The sequence below is a fragment of the Saprolegnia diclina genome (assembly GCF_000281045.1).
Source record: "Saprolegnia diclina VS20 unplaced genomic scaffold supercont1.157, whole genome shotgun sequence".
In the NCBI taxonomy this organism is placed as follows: Eukaryota; Oomycota; class Saprolegniomycetes; order Saprolegniales; family Saprolegniaceae; genus Saprolegnia; species Saprolegnia diclina.
In genome coordinates, this window is record NW_008246224.1 from 6181 (window position 1) to 19376 (window position 13196).

A 13196-nucleotide genomic window follows, 5' to 3' on the forward strand; every position below is an offset into this window, starting at 1 on the left:
GCTTGTCGTGCGACTCATGAATGCGTCGGAGCTCTCGCTCGTCGATCACGGCGCCAATGACCCGTCGATTGCTTCGTGCCATCCATCGGATATGTCTCGCACGCGATCTATGATGATGACGTGGCCAGCATCGACGCGCTGGTGCACGACAGCGTCGACGTCGACAGTAAATACGTGGTGCGTGCACGCATTCTGCGCCGTTTTTTGGTATTCTTATTCTTATTCTTGATGACATGAGTAGTACCGATATGGACGCACGCCATTGCACGAAGCGGCGATCACAAGTCAACTGCCCGTTCTTCGCTTCTTCCTGGACAAGGGCGCCAAAATGGACGCGCGCGATAGGATACATTGTTGTGGAAATTGTTCTATAGTTTATGGCTGGATAAACAAATATCATTGTAAAACTGGATGACACCGCTGCTCTTGTCCGTCCTTGACGATGACTTCCAGAGCGTTCGGCTTCTCTGGGAGAGGTGCCGACATGGATGCGCCGGACGTTGAACGTAAACTCAGAAAATAGTCGGCACTTCGCCTGGATGGCACCCGAGGTCGCTCGCGTCCGGCTTGGCGATACAGGGCGGTCGACCGGCCCGCTCGCCGACGTTTACTCGTTTCGTCCTCACTGAGCTTGACACTCGCAATACATCGTAGTACGCCGACGGCTACAAAATGCAAAACACTTTGGGACACGACTTCAAGCTCGCCGACCAGTGCTGGCACTCGACCCCACCAAGCGCCCGAGAGCCAAACAGCATGGCGACACTTCAGAAGGTGACCAAGGCGCCGGATGGGGGTGGTTCACGTGTATCATACATAGCGTATGGTGGCAGAAACGATGGCGATGGCAATGGCCTCAACACCTCGTTGTCGTCGACCTCGCCACATCGCGCTGCTCTGTCCTTTTGCCACGTATATATCCACTTTGTACCCCGGGGCACGAGATATCACCTTGAGAACCAGATGTGCAGGAGTCCGGATATCGTTGAGCGCGTGGATTGGAGGAAATCAGCCAATACCAAGCGGCGCATTTGCAAATCATCCAGACACTTTCATTGAGGCTCACCACAGCCGACCACTGTGACGCGACCAACGAGGTACAAGGAGAAGCAAAGGACCTCTTCACCTCTGGATCCATGTATAGCGTGCGCTCTCGATTCCGCCAGAAAAGGCAGGTGGACCAGCTGGTCCAGGACCGTCTCCGCGCCGGCGTCAACGTCCATTGCGTCAACGACGACAACGTACACTGCGTGCCATCGCCGCCCTCTTCCTCGAATCACGTTGAATAGTTTAGCTGGCGGCCACTGCACCAAGCAGCCTCCAATGGCCAAACGCACACGTCTTGCTTGTTAACAGTCGAGATGGACTTGGAGCTGGATGCGAACTATCGCGGCGTCGCGAGGGTCTGCGTGATTTTTAGGGACGTCACCTTGTAGCAAGCTCGTACTAAGTAGCTTGTAGTATACTTATACGTTGCAGAGGTGACGATGCGCAGTGTCGATATCGCTTGGTCAGGCAAATGTCCCTTGTGGTCGCTTGGCATGACGAGTGGCAAATGATAATTTCGTGCGTGGATTGGAGGAAAATCAGCCAATGACAAGGGGGAATGCAAAAGCCGATCATTTTGCAACATGTTTGGGTTGTGGCAGACGCCGGAGCAGACGAAGGCGAGGGAGACGAAGGCGAAGGAGGTGCTCGGACGACGACGCCAATGGTACGATGCTCATGCGATGATGTAGGAAGCGCTTCTCTACGCTGCACGAGGTGGCAACTTGGCTGCCGTCATCTCCTCTCTCAACGACCGCGTCAACATTGAGTGCTACGACAGCGTACTCTTCCTCCATCGATCCACCATGTTTATGGATATGACTATGGGAGTAGAATGGTTGGACGCCACTGCACAAAGCTGCTATGTGTGATCGTTTGGAGATTGTCCGCTTTTTGCTTGAAAAAGGCGCCAACATCGAAGCCAAATCCACCGTACGTTGTGTGTTGTCCGAAACGTCTTTTCTTCATTCGCAAATTTCACATATTGCGTTTGCATAGTACCTCGACACGCCACTGCACTATGCCTCGTACAACAATCACGTGGAGATCGTTCGTCTTCTCTTGGCTTACGGCGCCAACGTCAATGCGACAACCAAGGTACGTTTTCACAAAATCCTCACTCATTTCCATCAAATTTGGACTTGTAGTGGAACCAAACGCCACTCATGCTCGCTCAAGAACAAGGTCACGTCCAAGTCCAAGAGCTTTTGCAAACCGCCATGGTAAATTTGTTGATGCGCATTTGTTGGACTATCGGAATACAAAACTATACTTGTAGCTTGCCAAGGCTCTGCGCGAAAAGCGCATTCTGGACGCCAACAGTCTCCTCCAGCAAGAGGCGATGAACGTCAACCATCAGGAGCCGGTGCATATGCCTCAAAGGGCTACGCTTTTCTAAACGTAAATTTGTAGGACGGAACGACGTTGCTGCATCTCGTACTAGCGATGCAAGATCTCAAGCTGCTTGAAACCATGCTTGAAAACCCCAACCTTGCGATCGACGCCACCGACTCGGTACACTAAATACTTCCATTCGATCCCTTTTGACGAAACGAATTAGAGTGGGAGGACAGCACTCGCCATCGCACTTGCTACACGCAACATCGAGGCAGCGTACGCGCTCCTTCAGTCAAACGCGCAGCTTGACGCTGTGGACAAGGTGCACTTTTAACTCTCTTTAGCGATTTCCAACGACATCATAGGCCATCGTGGCAGGAGTCTTGCGCCACGCAGCGTCGACCAACAACAAAGAGATGGTGGCAGAGCTACTAAAGCACGGCGTGCACCCTGCGACAACCAACGAGGTACACTCTGCGTCTTCTCAACAGATGCTCACCTCTGTTGTACCATAGAATGGCGAGACGGCGCTTCACTTTGCGGCTGCGAACGGCTACATTGCGATCGTTCAAACGCTGCTCGAGAACGACGAGTCTCTGCTTGGTCTTTGCGACCAGGTACGCTGACCAACACATTACGCAGCCATATATATTGTGCGATACAGAACGACGTCGCAATGAAGGGCCACAAGTGCATCGACGCCACCAACCAAGTACTTTTCTACACACTCTACCTCTCCTCGTAAGCATCCTTCACATGTGGTGTAGGCCGGCGAATCGCCCATCTTCGTCGCTGCGGCTGTTGGCCACGCAGACGTTGTCGAAGCACTTGTACAAGCCAACGCCAAGCCCCACCGTGTTTCCAACGTACTCTGAATGACCTATTTCAGATATGAAAAGGCCCCACGTCGGGTGTAGGATGGCTCGACGCTGTTGCACGCGGCCGCCGTCGGTGGCAACCCACGCGTTCTTGGATTTGTCCTACCCTTGTGTCGTGATGGCTTGGAGACACGTGACGAGGTGCGCGTCATTGTCTGCGATTCACATATAGCCAATGACGTCGTACTTCATGTAGATGGGACGCACGCCCTTGTTTGTGGCGGCCGAGAAGGGCCACGTCGATGCCGTCACGGCCTTTCTCGAAGCCAAAGCCAACATCTTTGCTATCAACAAGGTAGATTCTGTGATGCACAATAGTCCAAATACTAAATAGGTAAGAATCTAGGTCGACAAGACGACCGTGCTCATGGCGGCGACCACTAACCCCAATGAATCGGCTGTCGAGGCGATTCTCAGCCACCTCGTGCCGACGTTGACCTTGAACGATGCGTCATACAAGGCATTGACGGCGCATCGCAAGGAGCTGGTCGCGGCCCAAGCGTATCTCAACCAGCGCAACGCGGTAAGAGTCCTTACCTCCACATGTAAACTTACTATATGCGATGCACCATTAGGGACGCCAGACAGCCTTCGCCCTCGCGTCGGGCAATGTCCTCGATCGCTTGCCAACTCAAATGGAGATCTTTGCGGCCAAACGATTGCGCGTGGACCAGGCCATGCAGCGCAAGGTACACTTGATCCTTCTGTCGAATGAGGTAGATGCGAATAGGAGGCAGCTTTGGCGACTGCGATCTCGACCTGCGACTGGACGACGACCTCAGCGCTCTTGGTCGATGGCGTCCCGGTCCGAACGAATCTTGATCGAGTTCGTAGCCCACAAACCGACCGCGGCCATTGCTAAATGCACGGTGTAGGAGACACTTTTGGCGGCGATCGCTACAGAAGACAAGCCGGAGCTCCTCCACTCGCTCGTGGCGATGGCGGTTTACACGGATGACGTCCTCCTGCTCCGATCGGGGCTTCTCGCCACGCCCCTTTGTCACGAGGTATTTGATGAAATGGATTCGGCTCACGCTACATTTTGTCTTGTGATTTGTAGACGCTTCAAAAGGCGCTTGCGGATGCTGTTGCCAGCAACAAGACGCGCATCGTGATGGACCTGCTTCGCACTTTTCCGGACGCCGTGCACGGGACACCCTCGGTACGCAGTACTCGCCCGATTCTATATCGGTTGGATACCACTATCTGCGTAGAAGGGGCCGTCGCCGCTGCATTTCGCTGCTCAAGCTGGCTCGATGGCTTTGCTCGGCATGCTAGTGAGCAGTCCCCGCACCAACATTGATGCAGTCAACGAGGTACATTGTCCTACTAACGTTAGTATCGACTCTAATCGGTATGTGTTGACAGGAGGGCTACACGGCGCTTGCAGTGGCCGTGCAAGCCAACCAAGTCGACGCAGCATTGGTGCTCCTTAGCGTCGGCGCGAATGTGTCGATTTCGCTGCCGGTACGTCTTTTGGTGCAATATCTTGAATCACTCTGACGTATACACTGTAGGATGGCTCCTCGGTGCTTCACGTTGCTGCCAAGCTACCTAACGACGGTGATGATTGGACGTTGCTGCACGCCACTTTGAAGGCGCCGAGCCTCAACATTGACCAATTCGACACGGTGCGTCTTGGTTCTCCTCGTATGAATCTCAAATTATGCGTTTTCAGGACGGGTGTACGGTGTTGGCCCGCGCCGTCCTCGCCGAGCGCGAGGACCTCGTAGTTCTCCTTGTCGAGGCCGGTGCGGATGCCACGCTACCCATGCGGGTGTGTACACAAAACCGTATTTTTGATGGCGACACGTTAATATACCTATGTAGAACGGACAAAGTTTGTCCATTTTGGCGACGGCCGCCCAACGTCGGCACCAAGGCATTGCGACGTACCTCAACGAACGAGTGTATCCGGCAGCCGCCAAGGTATAAAAGAGTGGCAATCGTTTTTGCTCAAGTGATATATACAAAGGTTACGATGGCTGCAATCGTCCAGCACGAAGCGTTGGGCAAGGGTGGCAATGGCCAAGTGTTTCGTGCGACGTACCAAGGCCGCGACGTCGCCCTCAAGGCGGCGAGTCGTAGCTCAGTCTACGCAGCACGTGCGATGCGCGAAGAAATGATCAACACTGCAGCGTATAACTCTCCGCTCTCTTCTTCCAGTGCTTTACATGCATGTAGGTGTCGATGCCCGCATGTTGTACCGTTTTTGGCGGCCGTCGACCATGCCTCAAACACGCCAAGGATGGTCGTCGAGCTCATGGACCTCGGTGACCTGCACGTGCAGCTGGCAAAGAAGCGCGAGGTCGAGTCCGTCGAGTTGCCCTTTACGAAGATGCAAGTGGCGTGGGCGATCGCGAATGCCCTTCAAGTGATCCACGGTCTTGGCAAGGTGCACCGCGACGTCAAGAGCTTGAACGTCTTTCTCTCATCGATCCATGGCGTCAAGCTCGGCGACTTTGGCACGACCGAGACGCTTCGCACGCTCATGACCGGTGACAAGGGCACGGTTCTTTGGACCGCACCCGAGGTGTTTCGCCAGCGCGGCTCGACGTATGAAGAAGACCGCGCGTACGGGACGGCGGCCGACATTTACTCGTTTGGCGTCGTCTTGTCCGAGTTGGCGTCAGGCAACGAGCCGTACGCCGAGCTCACATGCGGCGTAAGGAGTATCACCGACAAGGTGTGTGCGAACGATCTTCGTCCGAGTCTCGGCCAAGCCTGCCCGCACTGGCTCCGCAAGCTCGCGACTGCATGCTGGGCGAAAGAACCATCGCGTCGCCCGACCGCCAAGCAGATTATCAAGTTTCTCGCCAAGCGCCTTGACGATCCTGATCTCGATCACGCGTTTGACGACGATGACGACGACCTCACGCCCGACGCGATGATGGCCGATACGACCGAGAAGCCGCCCGCGGACGACCTCTTCTCGATCAGCGAGGAGCCCTAAGCAAGTGACGTACGCAGTGACAACGTTTTTGCATGGAAAATACGCTACGAGTTTGAATTCTGCAGTGTGTTGGTGTCTTTTATTTGGACTGAAGTGCTCTGCGACTCGGGTCCTTGGTGCAGGCAAATCCAAAGTCTAGTATTCTGCTGCGGCAAACGTATACGACGAATTTATAGTTTCCTCTCATGTTCGCTGCTTGACCGATGGATGGCTTGCGTCGGCACCGGTGGTATTGGGCGGTCGTACGGTCTGCCCACCAACTTTTACTCGTTTAGAGTGACCGAGCTCGACGCCGCGAGACGCCGTATGCGGATGTCGGCGACAAGAGTTCAATTCCCGAGCAAGCAAGTGACGGCAAACTGCGTCCGAATATGAGTAACAACTGCGCGACGTGGCTCAAGGCGCTCGCAGAACGGGGCTTGGCGCCCGACCCGGACGGCCGACGATATCATTGCGACCTTACTCGCCTATTTTGACCAATCCAATCATCAGGAAATGATAGATCCAATGTAATTGGCGGAGACGTGTGCTTGCTGCGCATTCATTGGAGGAGACGGCGAACTTCGACTTGTGCATCACGAAAGAAAGGCAACACAGGTGACTGCATCATTCATTTGTCAAGCTTGCCGCAATATGGCACAAGAGCCATGCTTGCTGCCAGAGGCGCTCGACAACATTGCCCGCTTCATCAACGACCGGCATACGCTCCAAGCCTTCTTCGCTGCCGTGCCAATGCCAGAGCCCGCCGCCTTGCACGACCTCGTCACAAACCCCGACGCGTCGATCTTCGTGATGGATCGGCCCACGATCGTGCTGTACAGCGCGCCAGAGCTTGCGTCCACGGTCGCGCGTCTATATGCGCTCTTGTCGCTGCGGCCGTCGCTTTTGGTGGTGGTAAACAGTGGCACCAACCTCGACTACCTTGGCCCGCTCCTGCCCAAGGTCACGGCGATGACAGTCGAGATGCACACGGCGACGCCGACCGATGAGACGACGTGGGTGCGTGCAATTGTGCGGCGGTGCCCGCACCCCAACGAGCTGCACGTTCATCTCGCGGTGCGCCACAAGTTGGTTGCCCCACGGCTGCCGCTCCTGGCCTTTCCTGCGCTGCGGTTCTTGACACTGCGGACGAGGGTGCCCCTGGATGGGGCGTCTATCGCTACGATCCATGCGTGGCTTGAGCGGGGCACGGCCGTTGGCTTGTCCCTCGACGACGTTCATTTTCGGGAGGCGGACGCGCGCGCGCTGTGCGACGCCTTGCACGCGTGCCACTCACTGGTCGAGCTCCATCTGATCGACGTGGCCTACCTCACGCTGGCCATGCTGGGCGCTCGGCCGTTGCCGTCCACCCTCCGCGTCTTTACGTACAACAGGCTTTATGTCCGTGCGACGCCATCGCCGCTGCTCACAGCGCTGCGCAGTGCGAACCAGCTCCACACACTCGACCTCTCGGGCGGCGGCCATGTGATCCCGGGTGCGATCGCAGAGCTGCTGCCGCATTTCCCACACCTTCGGACGCTCGACTTGTCCGGGCACAAATTTGAGCCGCAAGATGACATTTTGCACCTCATTACTGCGATGGCCAAGGTCCGCTCGCTCGAGCAAATCATGCTGCGCCGATGCGACCTTCCAAACGAAGCGATTTCTGCGCTTATCGAATGCATCCCAGCATGGACGTCGCTGCGCCGCCTCGATCTCGCAGGTGTACGCCGTATTCGCGCGCCGCAGCTCCAGACGATGCTGTCGGTGCTGCTAGGATGTCCCCACTTTGCTATTCTCGGCTTGCGCTTTCCACTGTTCACGGACGCGACGTGGCGCAACATCGTCCCAGCGCTCGGCGCCGGTCTTCTGCACTGGCGGCGTCTTGTATTTAGCGAGTGCCAACCCACCGCTGTCCAAGTGCTGCAGCTTTTGCGTCGTCTCTTGGAGCACAACCAAGAACCGTTTAGCGTGACTTGCGGCAAGGGCTACTCGGAGTATGCGTTGCAAGCCGCGTATTCTGGGCTGCTTCACGAACTCGGTCCTTTGCAGCCGCCAATCCAGGCCTCTCCATGTGTCATTGCTATTGAAAAAGTTTAGTTTAGCTTAATCCATCGTTATTGTATCAAGTTTCTTTCATCATTTATTTGCTTGCGGCTTGGTACGTCGACGTTTGGAGCGTCACGGATAAGCAAGGTGCCCGGTCGAGTGGGATAAGATCTGAAAGCAGAGTTAATCGACGGCCGTCACCGACGTCTCGACGGAGCGAAAACGGCGTCGCGATACTATTGTCTCCAAGTCTTCGCGCTTGATGTTCGATAGCATTTTGTAAAGTCGTCTGCAATGGCGTTGAGAAACGCGGCTTGAGCAAGTGCAATCTCAAAATATTGCACAAAATATAGTACAAAAATATATAAATTGAGGAGCCTCTATAGCCGTTGGTGAGCGATCGCTCGGAAGCGCTGCAGCCGCACGACCTAGAGATAGAAATATAGCATGCAACAACGAATCGCACCAGAGATATGTACTTGATCTGGCGATGATGGCGATAGAAACTGGCGGTACACTGCGTCCAGCTATTGCCACCAATGGTCGTGTCGATGGCATTGCTCCAGAGACGCTTCATTCTCTACCTCGTCTGGTGACGGCTCGACGTCCAGCGTCTCTTGCAGCATACGTTTGACGTCTTTTCGGTCAAAGTACCCTTTCTCGTCCATATCAAAGCGTTTAAAACTACGGTAAATCTCTTGGTCGCCCTACATTCCATTTCATTTCACTTGATGCGACTATGTATCCAACAACATAAGGGATGTACCTGGGACTTGCCGGGTACGACGTTGTCGACCAAGTCTTCGAAAAGATCGACGGGCGACCGCGGCAGAAGATAGGTCACGAGCGCGCCATAGTCGACAAAGGGCTCGCCCGAGAGCGTCACGCCAAACCGGTCGTGCATGACGCGGAGCTCCCACGCTTGCAGTTGCGTGCGGAAAATCTGTCTCATTATTTACAGACAATATTGCGTGGCAAAATGGAAGTACCTTGAAAAACGCATGTTCAAAATCCGGGGCAAGGCGTAGTCGGCCGTGGTGGTCGGGATCCCGCGCTTGAAACAGCGTCAACACCTCTAGCCATGCATCAATCTATCAATATATCAAGCGCATCGGTCTACCAGAGAATGATGCAATCGACTGCAAGTGCTGCTTCAGACCCGGCCAATCAAATATGACATCGGCCACGTCGGTGAGGCCCACAGTACCATCCGACCTACACATTGGTTTATACCAAAGGTACATAAATCACAGAATAGGTCGAACGCTTCAAGGAGCTCCAACATCGCCAAGAGCTTGTCGTGCTTGACTGTCGTGTACTGGTCGGCAATGGGCCAGAGGACGTCGCACAGCTGGCGCGACGAGAGCCGGCCACTGCCGTCGTCGGCGTCGTCGAAAAGGACATGCAGAGGGATCTATCGTTGGACACATTTGTCCTTTCTCCAATTTTCGAAATATTTCTGCAAACCGAATGCGTGGTGATCGCATGACGCAGCCGACGGACGATGTCGGCCATGTCCGACCCTACTTGCGCCAGTCTTTTCAGATAATGTTGCCAGATGTAGCCTTACGCAGTGGCGCTTTAGTGCGCTTGGAGGGACTCATCGAACGTCGAGGTGGCGGCGACTTGCGCGGGCTGGCGCGCCGTGCCTTGGGACTTGGCACCGGAAGCGGTCGCACGGCCCCCGGGTGCACAGCATCGTCGTCGTCGCTCTCAAACCGCTTGGCCGTACCAAAGGTCGTCGTCTGGCCTTTGTGAGACAAGAGATCCCAGAGTCGCTGCAGGCGAATTTGGCCATTCCCCGCCTACATTCAGATTCAGATTCGGATTCGGATTCGAGAATTTTATTGTATAGACTATTGTACCGTGTCGAGAGCCACAATCATATCGTCGAGCTCGTCTTCGGTCCACTCCATCGGGGACGTCAAGAGCTCGATCGCGCTCACCGCTTGACGTGGCGTGAGATAGCTAGCATTTTTACATTCAGTTTGAGATTCAAAAAATAGGATAATACCCGGAGTACGGCGCCGCAAATTCCTCAAAGGCCGACTTGACTTCGGCGCGGGCGACATGAACGTGCTTCAACTTGGCCATATACGATGGACGCATTTCCTTGCGCGTCGGCGACGGACTCAACCGTCGGCGGGGACTCGGGCTGCGAGCCGGTTTCCGCGGGCTGGAAGAGCGCGGCTTCGACTTTGTCGGACTGGCCTGCTTTGTGGTGCTTCGACTTTTTCGAGGACTGACGCGCCGAGCGTCATGAGGGACGTGCGGGAACACGTGCTCGTAGAACGCATGCATGTCAATCTCATCTTCAGCGCCGCGCTAGAATATCACAATTTTGAGCTAAAACTACAAAATTACGAAAAGAGCAACTGTGGTACCTGGTACAAGGTCTGGATGACCCACGCAATCTCGGCGGCGGACCAGTGATTGCCAAGGACGCGATGGAGGTCGTGCTCTGAGATGCTAAGGAGGTTCGTAAAATGGTAAAAGGATGTCATCGAGAGATTTGAAGTCGCACTGCGTATGGTCGACGCTGAGCTTTTGAAAAATCGCGTGTAGTTTGTCATAGACGCGCGCCTCAGTCGTCGTGTCGTGGTAGAGCTTGGCTTGGAGAGCCGCCCAAGGGTTGGGTGTTTTCAGACTCATCTTGGCACTGGCCGATCTAGACACGGTTTCATCATTGGTCCATCGCAATGACGATTTGACTACCGTGGTGTAAACACCTTGGCAGGCGGCGCACAGAGCGCATCGGCCATTGCGTTGTACTGGACGCATTGATTCTACGTATTAAACGGGTTTATATAACCGTTTGGTGGAATGGGCCGACGACGTACCTCGGTGTAGGGCTGCAAAAGTGCCGTGAGCTCTGTCATCGAGAGCGTGTGACATGGAAACGACTGCAAGATCGAGAGACACGCTACATAACACAAATTTTGTGAATCCAATGTCCTTCTTTCTGCTCAGTGCATCAGAATCAAATTTGAAAAGGAACGTACCCGCAAGGGCAATGCACCCATCGTCTTCAAAGTCAAAGAGACTGCATTGCTGGAGAAGGCTCCGGTGGGAAATACGGTGCGTGCGAAAAGCCTCGCGAAGTTGCTCCAACGGCGTTGTATGGGGCTTGGACCCGAGTTCGTGTGACGTGGTGACCGTCGGACGCACTTGAAAGCGCAGGTGGTCGCGCATCTATTTCAACGCAACCTTTGTGTTGGGGATCGGCGCTAACCAAACGCACCGCGTCCACAAGAGCTCGAATGTCGACATGTGTGGCGTCCGACATGGGAAAGCCGACGCAGAGGTCGTAAAAGGCATCGGGCAGTATCTATACAATAGCGTCAATTTCTACGATAAGAAATGGTTTCAAAATAATGGTATTTACGCGAAAACGAACGAGCGACTGGAGAGTTGACAGCACATGATCGACGTGCTGGTAGGGTTCCTTGGCTTGGCGTACGAGCAGCTAGTGCACATGTCGTCATTGCACCTGTAGACTGAAAAAGAAAACGAGTACCTCCCTCGCATGCTGCACGCCGTCCCTACAGATTATATTCTTTAGGTGCAATATAAACAGCAACAACGTACGCGCCGAGTGCCCTAGCAATGTCGGCGAGCAGAGGTTCCTCGACTGTGAGCGGCAGCGATGGTTTCCGAGGTGGCTATTCCGTCATTGTAAAGCTCGGTGGAGAAGTGCGACTTGCAAAAACTCGTACCGCGCTTGGTGGTGGCGTCACGGGCAGTTGCTGCGCTTTGTGAACACGGTGCTTGGCCGTGGGCCATAGCACCAAGCTGTCCAACGCCGCCGCCATATCGACCACATACTCGCCTACGCATCGCCATTTGCTGTTAAAACACATTAGACAATGAAAGTACCCTTGTGTTTGGAGGCAAAACCGCGTAGAAAGCGCTGCATGGCGGGTGTCAAAGGGTCCCGCGCACTCGGCTCGAGATCGTTGAGCACTGAATAGTGTCTTAGACAACGTCGTGCAAGGCTTTGTACCGTGGCAGACGTGGTCGAGTGGCAAGAATTGCACTTGTTTCTTGCACTTGCCGCGATAAAACCGCTCCAACAGCTGTTGTTCTAGCACCGCGCGATCCTGATCCAGGTCATGGTTTATATAAATGACTCACTGGAGTAGGTGTACACGTCCGCAATGCGGTAGAACCAGTCGTCTACGTCCAGCGCTTGCTTCATCGTCAGCGGATCGTCTCTACGCCAATTTGAACGTCACAAATATTACATGCAAGATCGCACGGAATGGGCTCGGGCTCCGTGTCGGAGCGGTCGTCGGAGCGTGCAGTAGAGCTACTGTGCGAAATTTGACCAAAGATCAACAAAATTGTCAAAGAACATGTACCTCGGGCTGCTACGCCGACTGCTGCCACGGCTGGAGGACGCCGTCGAAAGTGGCGGGTCGAGCTGCCCGCAGAGTGCGCGAATCTGGGCCTCGCAGTGCTACAATCGGGATCGTACATAAATGGAGAGATGTGTGTCTACGTGGGTGCGTTCGCGCACTTGTTGCTTGAGGCGCTGGAGCTCGGACGACCGCAGCCGACTGCTCTTGGTACTCTTCATACGCGACCACGATTATGGTCATCTTGGGACGCCCATCTATTTTTAGATTTAGAGTGGCGTCGATTTAGTTGTTGACGTGAGTCGACTAGTAAAATAGTTACGTGGATCTATGTCCGGATGTCGAACCTCATCTAGGCCGGCGGAGGCAGGAGCGCGATCCGCGGGACAAGGTGCTGGCGCGGGCACTCGTGTTGGGCGAGGAGCCGGAGAAGACGACGAAGAGCCAACTGCCCAGGGTTCGATTCCCGGCCGGAACCTCTTTTCTAATCCTCATTTTCTGATAAGAGCGTCGCAACGGGCTCTGTTCGAATATGCTAGGAGCAGGTCTCGTAGCCCTGATCTAGATCCGAAGACCATACAGTATATATGCTAC

At 54.6% G+C, this 13196-nt stretch overlaps 3 protein-coding genes across 3 annotated transcripts; 2 read left to right on the forward strand and 1 right to left on the reverse strand.

The window, feature by feature from the left end:
- Positions 1–1631: 1631 nt before the first annotated feature.
- On the forward strand, positions 1632–6280 carry SDRG_16851 (TKL protein kinase; the record flags this gene model as incomplete). The annotated part of the gene is made up of 26 exons (XM_008623074.1): positions 1632–1691; positions 1740–1829; positions 1882–1980; positions 2047–2145; positions 2196–2270; positions 2327–2413; positions 2461–2562; positions 2609–2707; positions 2751–2852; positions 2901–3002; positions 3050–3097; positions 3153–3251; positions 3303–3404; positions 3460–3558; positions 3610–3786; positions 3839–3952; positions 3994–4089; positions 4139–4270; positions 4324–4425; positions 4478–4579; positions 4632–4730; positions 4781–4894; positions 4942–5040; positions 5094–5192; positions 5239–5402; positions 5448–6280. 26 exons carry the CDS (start codon positions 1632–1634, stop codon positions 6214–6216), a joined length of 3330 nt encoding a protein of 1109 aa, XP_008621296.1. The 3' UTR covers positions 6217–6280.
- A 557-nt stretch (positions 6281–6837) lies between these two features.
- Positions 6838–8337, forward strand: SDRG_16852 (hypothetical protein). The gene has a single exon (XM_008623075.1). It carries the CDS (start codon positions 6850–6852, stop codon positions 8293–8295), a length of 1446 nt encoding a protein of 481 aa, XP_008621297.1. The 5' UTR covers positions 6838–6849; the 3' UTR covers positions 8296–8337.
- Positions 8338–8624: 287 nt separating this feature from the next.
- SDRG_16853 (hypothetical protein) lies at positions 8625–12823 on the reverse strand (the record flags this gene model as incomplete). Its single annotated transcript, XM_008623076.1, has 29 exons — positions 8625–8672; positions 8724–8771; positions 8829–8951; positions 9011–9187; positions 9234–9319; positions 9365–9459; positions 9510–9658; positions 9712–9767; positions 9815–10049; positions 10110–10212; positions 10259–10329; positions 10382–10486; positions 10513–10569; positions 10629–10713; positions 10769–10912; positions 10960–11030; positions 11085–11167; positions 11247–11436; positions 11486–11572; positions 11630–11710; positions 11762–11786; positions 11833–11906; positions 11961–12073; positions 12121–12207; positions 12248–12328; positions 12379–12458; positions 12503–12556; positions 12606–12703; positions 12746–12823. 29 exons carry the CDS (start codon positions 12821–12823, stop codon positions 8625–8627), a joined length of 2784 nt encoding a protein of 927 aa, XP_008621298.1.
- Between the last annotated feature and the right edge of the window lie 373 nt (positions 12824–13196).

Bases quoted from the DNA above. Each gene is read 5' to 3' on its own strand.
- SDRG_16852 (XM_008623075.1), top strand. From the start codon at position 6,850: ATGGCACAAGAGCCATGCTTGCTGCCAGAGGCGCTCGACAACATTGCC.